General features: G+C 39.9%; 1 protein-coding gene across 1 annotated transcript in view; it reads right to left on the minus strand.

Moving 5' to 3' along the window:
* The window catches only part of ZNF609 (zinc finger protein 609), a 191044-nt gene that overhangs the window by 38704 nt on the left and 136311 nt on the right, over positions 1–16029 (minus strand). Inside the window, exon 3 of the mRNA XM_054565293.1 lies at positions 13583–13808. Coding sequence (XP_054421268.1) covers positions 13583–13808 — 226 coding nt within the window. The remainder of the gene's footprint in view (positions 1–13582; positions 13809–16029) is intronic.

Consider the following 16029-nt stretch of genomic DNA (forward strand, 5'->3'; position numbering starts at 1 on the left):
AGTGTAGTATTGATACAAGACTACACAAGTGCATGAATGGAACCGAAGAGAGAAAGAGCCTAGAAATAAATCCATACACATCACTTGATTTATGACAAATGTGACACTGTAGTGCAGGACAAGGCGGGGAGCATGGTCTTTTCAATAAGATACTGGGTCAATCAGGTATCCATATGAAAAAAAACGTAATCTTGCCCTGGCTGGTGTGGCTCAGGGGATTGAGCACCAGCCTGAGAACCAAAGGGTTGCTGGTTCAATTCCCAGTCAAGGGCACATGCCTGGGTTGTGGGCCAGGTCCCCAGTAGTGGGCGCAGGAGTGGTAATCACACATTGATGTTCCTCTCCCTCTCTTTCTCCCTCCTTTCTCCTTTGTCTAAAAATAAAATAAATAAAATCTAAAACAAAACAAAACAGAATCTTGACTCTCAACTCACATCCTTAACAAAAACCAATTTCAGACAGATTATAGATACAAATAGAGAAAACAATGAAATTCTCAGAAAAAACAGAAAACAATCCTTATTATCCTGGGAAAGGCAAAGTTTCCTTAAACAGGCAGGACACAAAAAGCATTAACTGTAAAAGAAAAACAGTAACTGGCCATGACTGGTGCGGCTAAGTTAGTTGGGCTTCATCCTGCAAAGCTAACAGTCACTGGTTCAATTCCCAGTCAGGGCACATGTCTGGGTTGCAGCCTGGTCCCTGGTTGGGGCTTGTGTAAGAGGCAACTGATTGGTGTTTCATACATCAATGTTTCTCTTCCTTTCTTTCTCCCTCCCTTCCCCTTTCTATAATAAGTAAATAAATAAAATCTTTAAAAAAACAGTAAACTAGACTTTACAAAAATGAAGAAATTCCATTCATGAAAAGGTACCACTAAGAGAAAAAGCAAGATATGGAATAAAAAAATATTTATAATACACATATCTGATATAGGACTTAGAATATATAAAGAACTCCTACAAATCAGTAAGAAAAAAACATTCAACCTAATCCAAAAATGGGGAAAACGCACTTCATAAAAGATTTCCCAATAAGAATAAGCCCATGAAAAGATGCTCAATTTCATGACTTATTATGGAAATGCAATAAATACCACAGTGAGATACCACCACACACCAACCAGAATGGCACAAATAAAAAAAGACAAATAAGGTCAAGTGTTGCTAAGGCTGAAGAGCAACCAGGATTCTAATTGGCAGTAGGAGTATTAATTGATTCAGACACTTTGGGAAACTGGCAGTATCTACTAAAGCAGATCATATGCATACCTTATGACCTAAGAATTCCATTCTTAAGCATATATAGATTAGAAATATAACCAAAAACCCATAAACAACTTAAGGAGTACCATTACACAGTAGTCTCCCCTTATCCACCAGGGATATGTCCCAAGGCCCCCAGTGGATGTCAGAAACTGTGGATAGTACCAATCCCTATATATACTATATTTTTTCCTATACACATATACCTATGATAAAGTTTAGTTTATAAGTTAGGTATAGTAAAAGATTAATAACAAGAACTAATACTAAAGTAGAACAATTATAACAATATGCTGTTATGAAAGTTATGTGAATGCGGTCTCTTTCTCAAAATACCTTTCTTATTTCACAGAAGATTCATTCTTACTGTAAATCTCAGCAACCTCAGCATACAATTTTTTCTTTCTTATTACATCAAGAGTATCTGCCTGTTCACTTAAAGGAAACACTTTATGGCTTCTCTTTGGTATATCTGAACTGCTAGCATTACTACTCTCATGCTTTGGGGCCATTATTAAGTAAAATAAGGGTGACTTGAACAAGCACTGCTATACCGCCGTAGTTGATCTGGTAACTGAGACGACTACTAAGTGACTAATAGGACGATAATGTACACAGCATAAATATGCTGGAAAAAGTGATGATTCTCAACCTGGGCAGGACTGAGCTGGATGGCACGAAATTTCATCATGCTACTAAGAATGGCGTGCAATTTAAAACTTATGAATTGTTTAGTTCTGGAATTTTCCATTTAATATTTTCAGACAGCAGTTAACCATGGAAAACAAAACTGTAGTTAAGGAGTGGGAGCAGTTAGCCATAGAAAGTGAAACTGTAGATGAGGGTGGGCTACTGTAGTCACATAATGAAATACTATAAAATAATGAGATTAAACAAGGTACATCTACATGCAACGATATGGATGGATTTTACTGGCATATGTTGAACAGCTAGAGACATTAAAAAGTACATAATATAATGATTCTATTTATGTAATGTTCAAAATGGATAACAATCTATGATGTTAGCAGTCAGAATTGAATTTTGGGGGGGGAATTAGCTATTGGAGGGGAGGGATGAAGGGGCTTCTAGACTTTTGGTAATATTGCATTTCTTCATTTGGGTGCTGGTACCCCTAAGTGTGTTCACTTTGAAAATTCAATGCTCTTCATGTTTATAATTTGGGTACATATTTATACTTATATTATTGTTCAATAAGATGTACTACTATAAAAACAAAAACAAAACCTTTGGGTCTGTGACTCCCGGAGGTCTGTGCCAGGATCAGCAGAGACGTAGGCTAGTGCCGCAGGCACTCAGCCCAATCTCCAGGGTAGGAGACCAGTCTTGTATCTAATGCAACAGCACATGGCGGATGGGGTGGAGGCTGTTTCCCACTTTTTTCCTTCTGTTCTTTCTCCACACTGATTCTTAATTCTGGAAGGTTTCTTTTCTTTTCTTTTTTTTTTTAAATATAATAATTCTAAGGAGCAGGCTAAAAGCCAAAAGCAGAGGGGAATTTGGTAAATGGGAGATGCACAGTATTTCAAGTGTATTGAATGAAAGGGGAAATTTTTCAAAAGATGAGGATAATTAGAGTCAAATAAGGGGAAGGCAGGTTGTTCACTGAATTAGTTCAGGGTTAAAAGTTTCATCTGATTATGAGTTCAATGGGGGTAGAAAATTATTTGATAGCAGTCTTTAAGGCTTTTTAAAGATATCCTAAAGAGAAAATAGAGTACAACTTGTGGGAGGGGACACTACTCAATTTCTCACCACAGCTTTTTGGTCACAGAGCTTGTTGCTATGGAGAAGGCCACGAAGGCAGCAACTAAGGGAAATAAAGGATCTGGCAGGAGTAAGCACAGGACAGTGGATTAAACAAAAATTTCTTGCACATTTATCAAGTAGCAGGGCCTATAAATGACACACTTTCCATTTTTGCCTAACCCCTACCCCTCTAAAAGTACAGGGCCCTGGTTTGCCACTGTAATTTAACTCAAATACAGAGAAGCCTGAATGGGTCTAACAAAGCCTAAACCTGGCAGATAAAACACAAGGCCATTTAGCAATGAAGTCTCACGCCCCGGGGAAGCAGCTACCTACTCACCCTATCCTGGGGAAATTATCTCCAGCTGCCTACATTATAAAGTTGATACCCTATGATTTCTTTGTTCTATACAGCCTGAGGAAGCTGGGATAATGTATCAGAAGAGATGGAGAACAGCCTCTTGTTTCACAGAGTAGTCAGAGACAGAGAAGAGAAAGGAGAAGAAAGAGACTCTGCGTGCGTGTGTGTGTGTGTGTGTGAGAGAGAGAGAGAGAGAGAGAGAGAGAGAGAGAGAAAGAGAGAGAGAGAATGAGATATCTCACTGGTATTATTAAGAGGCAGCAATGACCTGGGAGCAAAGCTCTGCCTGATCTGGTCTGAAACTACTGCTGTGGGCGAAAAGGCTAGTTGCCAAGGTTGTTAATAGCTTCTGCTCATCACTGTTACAGCAGCTTTATCAATCAGGGCCAGGCCAGGCCTTGCTTTTAGTAGCGTAAGCACTGAGACCAGAGGGTTCAACAACAGCTTCCACCAGACCTCGCCAAAACCAATGATTAACAAAGGCAGTTCCCTCTTCTGTCCCACTCAAATGATCACAGAATTGTAACTATCAAAGCCGAAAGGACCACAGAAATATGTAATTGAACTTCCTCATTTTACAAATGAAGAAACTAAGGCCCAGACCAGTTAAATGACCTTAACAGCAGAGCAATAAAAAACAAAAAAACCAAAAAACAAAAGAAACATCAAGGCTCACAAATGGGACCTTTTTCTCTTGGAATCAGACAGTGAAGCCAAATTAGCTAGGGCTAGTGATTAGCCCCAGATGACACCAGAGCTATATTTACTGCCTAGGTATCACTAACCTGAGTTCATACATAAGTATCAGGAACAAAATAGGTCTGTTAGAGCCCATCTCAGATGGTTTTGTTACTGAAATACCAGAAGAATCTCATCTGAAACAACCTTATTACCTAGCTGGCAACCCTGCAGCCTAACTGAGCTGCCTGACTGCTTTACAGGGAGGAGATGGGTGAGAATGCACAAAAGGACCTCACTCTCTTTCCAAACTGCTTCCCTTTGAGATTAGTTTATTTTGCAATTTGTAAAATGAAACTTAAAAAAGTCTGTCACTGAAAAATTTCCTCAGGGCTTCGGGGTATATGACAGTGGACGGATACCATAATCCACAGGGTATATAAGCACATAACTGCCCTAAAGCATCCCCTAGGAGTAAGGTGCTAGGTGGAAGGAATGTGTTGGCTGTTGTTTGGGGTGGGGGAAGGGTGGGAGAATGTAAGTATTGATTTCCCTAATGTTTCCTTTGTGTGGTTGCTGTTGCCATGTGGTGGTCTGTTGCTATGAAGATTTGTGGTGCCAGACAATGGCTGCTGGGCTCTTTATGACTGCGCTATTGGAAGAGGGGTTTCTGTGGGAGTCAGGCTAGTAAGCACCTGGCTAAGCAGTGGAGAAAGCCTGGTCACTGTGAACCATCGCTCTTCAGGTAAGTGCTGCCTGAGGCAAGCCTGAAGGTGCAGGAGTGTTAATTATAGCCAAGGAAAAACAAAAGCAGTAGCTGCATACCAACTTAACTTTCCAGTATAAATAAAGTTAGATATTTCACAGTTCACATACATATTTTCCTACATCATCATTATGCAGAAGAAACCAAGGGTAACTCCCAAGGTTACTACTGCTGTGCGGAAGATGAGTGGACAGCCCCTTCCTTTTAGTGAGAAATGTAAAGAAGCACAGCTGGGATCTGCAATCAGATGAGGATGAAGAACAGCTGAGGCAGTTTCTCAGTGGCGCTACCAACAGGCAAGCTAACTTCCTGCTAAGCAAAACCACTGCCTTTTACTCTGATAATGAGAAAACTGCAACCCACAGACCAAAGCACAGGGCTCAACCACAGAGTTTGAAGCAGGGCCAAATGTTTTCTCAGGTAAAAGGAGCCAATACACAGATAGTACCCTGGGTCTGTGTAGATGTCAGCTATTTACTCCACCTCTTTGTTCTTCCACACAATTACTCTTCTTTCTCATCTCAGAGTATATATACAATTCTACATTCTACAAAAATTAAACATCATCCAACCCCTATGCTGTCCAAAATGGTAAACCACTTGCTCTATGTTTCTATTTAAATAAAATTAAAAATTCAATCTCTTAGTTCCACATGCCACATTTCAGGTGCTCAGTATCACATGTGACTAGATTACCATTTGGACAGCATATTTCTAACTTAAGAAGTTCTACTGCAGATCCAGCCAAAACCCCTCACCCCTACCCAAATAAGACATCTAAGACCAAGAGAAGTTAAGAGACTTACCTAAGATTACACAGCTAGCTAAAGGTGCTGTCTGTTTTAGAATCCAACTCTCCTGCCTCTAGTTCAGAGATAGTTGTTCTGCACTGCTATGCCTTTAAGGCACTATTATTCCTCAACACAGTTCTTCTCAAATAGTTCCAGATGCTCCTAGCTGTTGGAATAAACATGTATGCCCTGATGGGGATGAATAACTTTTATATGTTTGCTTGTGCATGATTATGATAAAACCTTTACCAAGAGCAAAAATTGAAAACTCCCTCCTCTCTACTAAACCATTAAGCTAGAATTCAACTTCAGAAGACAGGCCAAGCTTATCACATTGCTTTTCATACCCTCTGGCATATAAGGGAGTTACACTTCAGTTTCAAAAACATGGTTTAGCACTACAACCTCCGTCTTTCTGATCTTCTGGTAAAAAAAGACCAGACTAATTTCAGAGATGTTATAAGAAGGATTTCTATATGGAGTGGGAGGGCGAACCTAGATAAAAGATTATTAAACTTTTTGGGGGCAGAGGAATCCTCTTCAAATAGTTTTACAAACGAGCCTGACATACAAATCACCCAAAAGCAGAAAGATGCTCTGAGCCGCAGCTGGTGCGGGAGCAGAGGTGGGAGCTGGGGCCTGCTCACTTAGTACCCCTCACTCCCTATGACTGCTTCTGAGGTTCTTCTATGTTCAGGTTCCTCAAAGTATAACTTCAAGTCATTTTCTTTGAAAAGATCCGAAGGTTCTACCTCTGGCTTTCATAATCTCAAAAGATTGATGGTGGAAGCCACTGTTTAAAAAAAAAAAAAAGCAAGTACAATAAAAAATCCCTCATTGTTTTTAGTCAAATCATAGCAAATGTTTTAGAGAGGTTATAAAAAATTACCATTTTTACCTATATGCTTGAAATATGTACCCACAAGGCAGTCAATTTTATTAATCAAATATTTAGTAATTATTTTTGTGTAAAGACAACTAGTCCTTGGGGAAATAAAATGATATATAAAATGCAATTCCTGACTCAGCTATCTTATAGTCTAATAAAGGAGAAAACATAGGAATCCCAAGTGGAAACAAGTAAGGAGTAACTTTTATTTATGTCAAAAAAGAGGGTGCACTGAAAAAAATGTTTGAAGAAATAATGGCTGAAGACTCCCAAAATCTGAAAAAATTTACAAATTTACAGAGTCAAAAGCTAACTGAACCTGCAAATAGGATAACCCCTCAAGATCCATATAAGACAGATCATACATCATAATCAAAATACTAAAAATGACAGAAACCAACCAAGGGAAAATCACATATTACTTCTGGCAGAACAATTTAAGAGATTAATGTGGTCTAAAAGAATTAGTAAAAATGATTCTTTAGGCAGAAGGGAAACAATAGGAATGAAGAAAGAGCAACAAAAATGTTAAGTATATGCATAAATATAATAAACTATTATCCTGAGTTCTTCAAAATGTATACGATGATTAAAAATAAAAATTAAAAAGTTGTCTGATGACATTTTCAATGTATTTGATATAATACACAAGATCAGGTGTTTGCAAACTTTTTCGGCAAAAGACCAGATAGTAAATATTTTTGGCTTTGCAGGTCATATGGTTTCTGTCTACACTGTCTCTTGAGTGCAGAAGGGGCTGAAAATACATGAAATGAGTGTGGTTGAGTTCCAATAAAACTTTGCATATGGACACTGAATTTTGGATTTCATATACTTTTCATGTCACAATATTCTTTTTAAAAAATGTTTTTCAATTACAGTTTACTTTCAATATTACTTTGTGTTAGTTTCAGGTTTACAGCATAGTGGTTAGACAATCTCACACACTATTCTTGTTTTGAAATTTCCCCCAAACATTAAAAAACACTGCTTGTTTTTGTACATCCTATAGGCCATATAAAAGCATGCAATGGGCATAAAACAATAACAACATAAAGAAGGGAGGGTAAAAGGACTTAGACGGTGGTAAGATGTCTACATTCCACTGAAAAACTAACTATACCAAGAGATGATGAATTAAGAGTCAGAGATAACTAGGGAGGTTTGAGCCTAGAAAACTGGTAGGATGGTAATGTTGGTGATGAAGGTAGCTGTAATGAAGAAAAATAGGGAAGAATAAAAGAGAACTGCAATTTCAGGGAAAAGATGATTATCCTTTTTTAGACATTTTAAATTTAAGAAATCAGCTTCTGGTGATGTTCAAGTCAGCAGTATGAAATTGGATTTGGCAAAAGGTAAGATCTAGAGATAAAGTTTTGGGGACTGTCATATAAGGGAGACAGCTGAAGCTATGAATATGTAAGACTATTTACTAAAAGAAAGCCACCAAGGTAACAACTTTTGGAGTTATAATGGATGAAGTTTATGCAGAGAAAAGTGGCTAATTGTTTACTCTTTTTCCTTAGTGTGAGCCTCTATTTTGCATGGGGGAGGCAAATGCTATTTTATTCTTCTCTGGCCTGGAAAGTAAATGTGATGGCTAGAGCTATATTAGCAATTTTGCAATAAGAAATTAACTTTAAGGAACCTGGAACACTGATTACACTGTGAAGCCACCATACCTGCCCTAGACTGCCTACCTTCAGAATTCTCTTACATTAAATCATCATTACTTTATCTTCTTTCCTAGCAGTGAAGTCCCGTTACCTCAATATTTCCTCAACTTTCCCCATTATGGCACACATAGTAAATGAAAATATGTTGTGGATTAGGCTGCCTGTCTCAGGGGAAAGAGATTGTGGCACCAACTGCTATAAGCTCCACCTAGAGGCCAACAGTACAGAACTGACCATATTTCAGCATCCTGAAACCCATACGGAATTTTGGGAAATGAGACTTAGGGAAGTGCAGTATGACAAAAGCAAGAGAGAAGAGTTTCAGGAATGAAGAAATAGCCCTTGCAAGTGTGGTTCAGTGGGTCGGAGTGCCACCCCATTTACTGAGGGGATTGCAGGTTGATTCTCGGTCAGAGCACATGCCTGGATTGCGGGTTCAGCCCCTGGTCAGGGCACATGCAAGAGGCAACCAATTGATGTTTCTTTCTTCATTGATGTCTCTCTCCCTCTCCCCCCCTCCCTAAAATCAATGAGCATGTCCTAGGATGAGGATTAAAAAACAAAAAAGAGTAAAATAGTAGAGCTTCTAAAAGTCTAAAATGGACTGAGAAGACCTTTGGAAAATAGAAGATCATTGGTATGAGAAATGTGTCAATCAAAGAGTGGCAGAAGAAATCTTATGGCAAGATGTTATGTGATACTGGGCAAGTAAAGAGACTGAAAACAGCAATAGCAAGTAGTGAAGAAAAGGAGAGAGATCAGTAGTTCCAAGGGGTGGTAGCGAGGACGAGGAAAATATCTTCATAGTAAGAAAGTGTAGAGAGGAAAGGGTTAATAGAAAGGGAAAGAATGATGATGAAAGAACAGAAAAAATTCATGGTGGAGTCTCAAAGAATCTTCAGAACAAGGAGAGAAAAATAAAATAGGATAAGAAAAATGCATTTTAGGAAAGACAGGAGGGAAGCTGGAATATTAAGGTGGATATCTTTGATCTTAGTTTATGAGCATGAATTGGGCTAAGAGTCTTGACGGTGAAGTAGGGGAATGTGAATGTCACAGGGAGATGAAGGGATTGCTAAGCAGTACTGTGAGCTCAACTTATGTCAGCTGATAAAGAGCTGGGTTTTGTGAATTCTTCCACTTCTCAGTCTAGGATCAGGAGTTGAAAAACAGGAGGTAAAAACTTCCTGAATTTGAGACTGGGAAGGTGAATTGATTCATTTGTCTGATGAAACAAATCTATATAACAAGTATATAATTACATTTCATTGGTATTCATGGTTTTCACTTTTTATTCTCACGACTGGTATACAAAACTGTCCATTTTCAAGATGCCACAGTCAACTAGTAGAGAATCCATGCTGATTCCAAGGGTTAAGTCACAAGTTCTCATAACTTAAAAGCTGGATAGGTCCTTACTGGTTACTAGTTCGAGATGAGGTAACTAAGGCCCAAACAACTTAAGAAACTTGCCCAAGGTCACAATGACAGTGGTAGTGGTCTCCTGATGTCACATCAGTGCTCTTTGCACTATACCTCAAATTCTTCCACAAAGCACACCTGCCAAAGTAAAATAAATCACCACTAGTGGCGACCTCCCACTTAAGTGTTGTGATCTAAAAAAGAAAACCTACAGCATCCCCTGGAATTCTTATTTAAAGTCAGCCTTGCGTTTCTTTAAAAAACTATAGAAGCCAGTAAGCAATTTTGCCTCAGCGAAAGTATACCAGCTGCCTTAAGGCTTCTTCTTATACATTGTTTCCAAGATCCTGGGTTAAGGTAAGCCTTGTGAACCAGAAATAGCCTTGGGACATGTTATTTTGATTTGAAGTATGGGGGGACAAAAAGAAATCCGGGGGAATCAGACCTCTGCTCTGCAGAAGTGCTAAAAATACGTCTCAAATCATTCTAGATTACATTCGGGTCTTCTTAATAGTCCTAAGATTGAGCCTAGTTGAGGATCTTTGCAGTGCTGGCTTAATTATGAGCAGCCTAAAAAGAGATGGGACTTGCAGGAAATTCCAAAAGCCTCTAAGGCAAGGTGTTCAATGAGATGTAGGGAAGAAAGAAGCAACACTGCAGTACAGGTAAGCAAAGAAACAAGAAAGAATCGAGGCCATGATCCCTACACCTGTTCTCAGCAAGGTGGCTCAGATATATGGGGACCTGAGGGTCCTCTGTTCCCCTCAGAGGCCAAGCATTCACAGCTTCCCTCTAAGGGTTTTTCCACTTGAAGGGAGTAGATTGCTGGGCAAAAAGGCAGAAGCACAAAGAGTATGGTAGCAAAACAAAAAGCTTAGAAGGCTGAAAGAGTTTTTTAAAAAAGTATCTGTATATAGTTCTTATTATTAACTTGAGGACTAGCTCAGTATACTAGCTAGATCTTACAGATCTACAGAGAATGATCTTTGCAGGAAATCTCTGTTACCTGAAGATGAAAAGGAATGTGAACCAACTCTGATCTGAATTCAGACTTGGTGCCAATGGACAGCTCAGGTGAATGTCCTATGGAACGGCAAGAAAGCAAAGTAGAGTATGTAATTGCAGAATAGTTCTCTTTCCCTTGGGATGGGGCCAGGGTGGGGGGCGGGGAGAAGAAGAAGGAAACAAGAAAAGTACTAAATCCTGAAACACAATATGATTATGTGGGAAAAAATATGATATTAAGAGTAGGAGAATTAAAAATCTTAAAGATTTAATTAAATGAGTAAAAGTGATTTTAAACCTGATTCAAGAAGTGTTTATTCTGGGTTTCAGAGAAGGAAAAGAATTTTGGAAAGTATCTGACATGGCTCCTAAGTTCAAATAATATTATAATATCTATCAGGTATATATTAATATAGATCCAGAAGTGACAATGATAGAGATGTAAGCATTCATTCATTCAAATAAATATTTTTGAGGCCCTACCCCAGGTGTCAGGTGTTAAGTGTTGGGGATACACTGGTGTGCAAAACAGTCTCTGAGAGCATAGAACTTCTCACGCAGAAGAAGAAATACACATCAATAGAAAAATATAATTACAGGTGGCTCCTGATTAACAATAGTCTCACTTAGGATTTCTCAGCTTCATGACAGGTGTGAAAACCAAATGCATTCAGTAGAAACCAAACTTCAAATTTTGACCTTTTCTCAGGCTAGTGAGACGTTGTATGATACTCTTGTGATGCTGAAAAGCAGGAGTAAGATGATGTTGCCCAACTATAGGCTAATGTCAGTGTTCTGAGCATGTTGAAGGTAGGCTAGGGTAAGCTATGATGTTTGGTAGGGTAGGTGTTAAATGCATTTCCCACTTACGATATTTTTGTGACTTCTGATGGGTTTATCAGGATGCAAGCCTCCTGAAAGTCGAGGAGCATCTTTCTATACAAGCAACATTGCAAACTGCAATGAGTGTTGTGAAATAAAGTGTAGAGTGCATTAAAACTGTATTAATAGGGAAACTCAGTAATAGGCTGCCAGAGACAACCAGAGATCCCTTCAAAGCAAAAAATTTATTTGAAAAAATCGGCAGGGAGGGAGAACAGGGGTCCTCAGATAAAAAGATATCCATTAGTCTCAGGAGAGTAATAGGTGAGTTTCACTCTCTTGCAGTTTTCATCAGGTTCACATACATGCAAAGCATCTCGCTGTTGGAGAAAATCACCATCATAAAGATGGATGGAATAAATAGGCAGGAAATTGATGTCTTTTATCTTCAATATATTGAGGCAGCAGTCCCCGATGGTTGCTTGATGGCACAGAGCTGTGGTCTGGATATGTCTGTCATTCCATCAGATTCTGGATGTTGAGATGTTTGGCCATAGGCAGAGGGTATTTTAAAATTCAGAGAGAGCCACTTGTGACTTCTAGACTATATATTGTGTACACACATCCAGAGTCAATCTCTAGAGTCAAGCTCTCTGTCTAGTTTCTCTGTATCAGTTTCTAGCACAATAGGATTTTTTCATTATTGTCTCAGGCACAGAGTAAAAACCTCATCAGCAATTATTCAAAAAGCTGAACCTCTACTATGTAACTAATGACGAGAGCCAAGAGCACAGAATTCTTAACCTGTATTACATTCATCGCCAACTGCATGGTAGACTTTAAATAAATACTGAATCACAACAAGAATTCAGAGGAACATACTTCTATCAGAACGACGAGAACGAAAGGCCTGAATTTCCACAGGCAGCCCGACAGGATAGCTTATGATAACCAGAGATAATGAGCTGCGCTCCTCTGGGCCTCTCAGTTCCTCAGGGTGGGGGTGCTTTGAAAGTCTGGTTATTGATGCAGAGACCTGAGGGGACTCTGAGGCCCAGCCTTTTTAACCACACATACTTTGACAAGGACTTGGGGTTTTTAATAAAAAAAAAAATATATTTGCTGAAATCAAATTGCCACAGATGGTATGAAGGGATCTGAAATACCTGGTAAGTCCCTTTGCACTCCTATTTTCTCAGGGTTAAGAAGTTCTAAAACAGAAGAGATTCTGTTCTCAGGGACAAATGGAACATATAAGAAGTCTGGATTGTAGCCTCGGGCAGCAGCACCCTACAGTGATCCAACTGCTTAGTGGATACCTGAAAACAAGACCATGTAAACATTTCCCTGTTGCCTAGGCCTATAAAATCTGTACCGACAGATGCATGAAGTGGCGTGGGTGGCTGGGCAATGAGGCAACCAGTGGGAAGGAGCTGGCTGCACCTCCAGGTGTTAAAAAAAGGCAAGAGTTGCACATTCAATGAGCCAACACTAAGTCAATTGAAGAGTGACTGTTTTCCATTTCCCCGACTCCCACAGCTGCCCTTTTACTACATTTTCTCTTCAAGCCTGACCCAAAGTTCATTTACTTGAATTCTCCCATATAAAATGATAGATAGGGGTGTTGAGAGTATAGACACAGTGTGAATTACCTGGCCAGCACCTATCAAGTGACCACTTAAGAACCAGGGCCAACACTTGAATTGCTACGAAGGGGAGATAATTAAAACTGGCAATCTTGCCCTGGCTGGTGTGGCTCAGTGGACTGAGTGCTGGCTATCGAACTAAAGGGTTGCTGGTTCGACTCCCAGTCAGGGTACATGCCTGGGTTGCGGGCCAGGTACCCAGCTGGGGGCATTCAAGAGGCAACTACACATTGACGTTTCTCTCCCTCTCTTTCTTCCTCCCTCTCCCTCTCTCTAAAAATAAATAAATAAAATCTTTTTTTAAAACACTGGCAGTCTCTAGAAGCTGGGAGATTTTACTAAGAAGTTTATTATAATCCTCTGGGTTGGTATCACCAGCAGACTATGGTCACTTGAGACTCCTAATAAATAATTGGTATTATTTACAACAATACAATTCTGCTGGCAGAAGCAGGCTGAGAAGGGATGGGAAAGCCTCATGTAGCACTTACCGTCTTCTGTTTCCTGCCACACAATGCCCTCGAGGTTGACGCTTGTCCCAGGTTCGCAGGGGCCCAGGCATTCAGGCTCAGTGGCTAGAGCCACATCACATGTGTTGACCCCGACTGATCGGGTGCGAACCATAATCTGCTCACAGGGAGATGAGATGTCGTTACTGACCACTGGTACCAAAAGGTGCAGCGGCAGCACTGCTGGTGTAGAGACAGGGGACTCCATCTGTGGGGGAAGAGAAAGTAGTAGCTGAGCTGCAGGAAGAACATTCAGAGGAAATACCTTTTCTGTATTTAATTGAGTCCTACATCCTTTCCTGCCAGAGTTCAGAGGGCTCTAAATATAAGTCTTTGGTCTTTCCTTTCAAGTTCTACCTCATGACACTACAAACCTAGCAGTTTAGATGTGTGCACCATGTGCTAGGAGAAGCTCTATTTCTTAATAACAATTTTCTTCATACACTGTGCTTGGCTAAAAGTATAAAAGAAATCTTGTCTCATAAAAAAATCTCTAGTGAAAGAATATCAGGGCCAATTTTCAGTAGTAACAAAGCACATAGATTGATGAGAAAGAAAGCACATAGATTGATGAGAAAGAAAACGACCAGTTTCTGGGCCTTGTTCTGCTGTTGCTGCCACTATGTTCCCCAACAGTCTATCATTCAATAAGTCATATACTAACCAGGTTTAAAATCCAAGAACAGACAGATTTCCAGCCAAGATGGAGGTGTAGGTAGATAATACTTTGCCTCCTTGTACAACCAAAAGTAGGACAACAACAAATTTAAAAACAAAAAGCAAACAAAACTGCCTGAAAATCGAACTGTATGGAAGTCTAACAACCAAGGAATTAAAGAAACATTCATCCAGACCAGCAGGAGGTGGAGACACAGGCAGCTGGGGTGGAGGGGCCACATGGCAAGGCATTGGCTGGAGGACCGGGCAGGCCCACATTTGCGTGTGGATAAACCAGAAGGAACAACTGGGGAGTGAGACAGACCTCGCAAGCCCAGGTTCCAGTGTGGGAAAAGAAAGTCTCAAAACTTCTGGTTGTAAAAATCTGTGGGGGTTGTGGTGGCAGGAGATACTCCCAGGCTCATAGGGGAGTTCATTGCAGAGACCCACAGGCTCCTAGAACATACACAAAGCCACCCACTCAGGAATCAGCACCAGAAGGGCCTAATTTGCTTGTGGGTAGCGGGGGAGGAGACTGAAAGTGGGGCAAGAGCTGAGCAAGCGGCACAGGACCCTCTCTGACCTCTCCCTCACATATAGGGCCACAAAGTGGCACTGTGGGTTGCCTCACTGTGGTGAATACCTAAGGCTCTGTCCCTTATAACATAACAAGAGCACCGAGACAAAGAAATATGGTCTAAATGAAAAAAGAGCTCAAAACACCAGACAAAATACAATAAAGCAATGAAGAGATAGCCAACCTATCGGATGCAGGGTTCAAAATGTTGGTAATTGGGATGCTCACAGAAATGATTGAGTATGGTCACAAAATAGAGGAAAAAATGAAGGCTACGCAAAGTGAAATAAAGAAAAATATATAGGAAACCAACAATGAAGGGAAGGAAACCAGGACTCAAATCAGTAATTTGGAGCAAAAGGATGAAAACATTCAACCGGAACAGAATGAATAAATAAGAATTCAAAAAAATGAGAAGAGGCTTAGGAACCTCTGAGGCAACTTTAAACTTTCCAACATTTGAATCATAGGGGTGCCAGAAGGAGAAGAGGAAGAGCAAGAAATTGAAAACTTATTTCAAAAAATAATGAAGGAGAACTTCCCCGATCTGGCAAAGGAAATAGATTTCCAGGAAGTCCAGGAAGCTCAGAGAGTCCCAAAGAAGTTGGACCCAAGGAAGCACATACCAAGGCACATCAAAATTACATTACTCAAGATTTAAGATAAGGAGAGACTCTTAAAAGCAGCAAGAGAAAAGGAGATAGTTACCTACAAAGGAGTTCCCATAAGATTATTAGCAGATTTCAAGAGAAACCTTGCAGGCAAGAAGGGCTGGAAAGAAGTTTTCAAAGTCACGAAAAGCAAGGACCTACACCCAAGATTACTGCATCCACCACAGCTATCATTTAGAATGGAAGGGCAGATAAAGTGTTTCACCGATAAGGTAAAGTTAAAGGAGTTCATCATCACCAAGCCCTTATTATATTAAATGTTAAAGGGACTTATGTAAGAAAAAGATGATCAAAACTATGAACAGTGAAATGACAACAAACTCACAACTATCAACAACTGAACCTAAAAACAAAAACAAACTAAGGAAACAACTAGCACAGGAAAAGAATCACAGAAATGGAGATCCCATGGAGGGTTATCAGTGGAGAGAGGGAGTGGGGAGAAAGGGAGAAAAGGGAACAGGGAATCAGAAGGATAAATGGTAGGTACAAAATAGATGGGGGAGGTTAAGAACAGTATAGGA

The sequence above is a fragment of the Pteronotus mesoamericanus genome, unplaced genomic scaffold, assembly GCF_021234165.1.
Source record: "Pteronotus mesoamericanus isolate MK-2021 breed Mesoamerican mustached bat unplaced genomic scaffold, CSHL_Meso_final contig_164, whole genome shotgun sequence".
Taxonomy (NCBI): domain Eukaryota; kingdom Metazoa; phylum Chordata; class Mammalia; order Chiroptera; family Mormoopidae; genus Pteronotus; species Pteronotus mesoamericanus.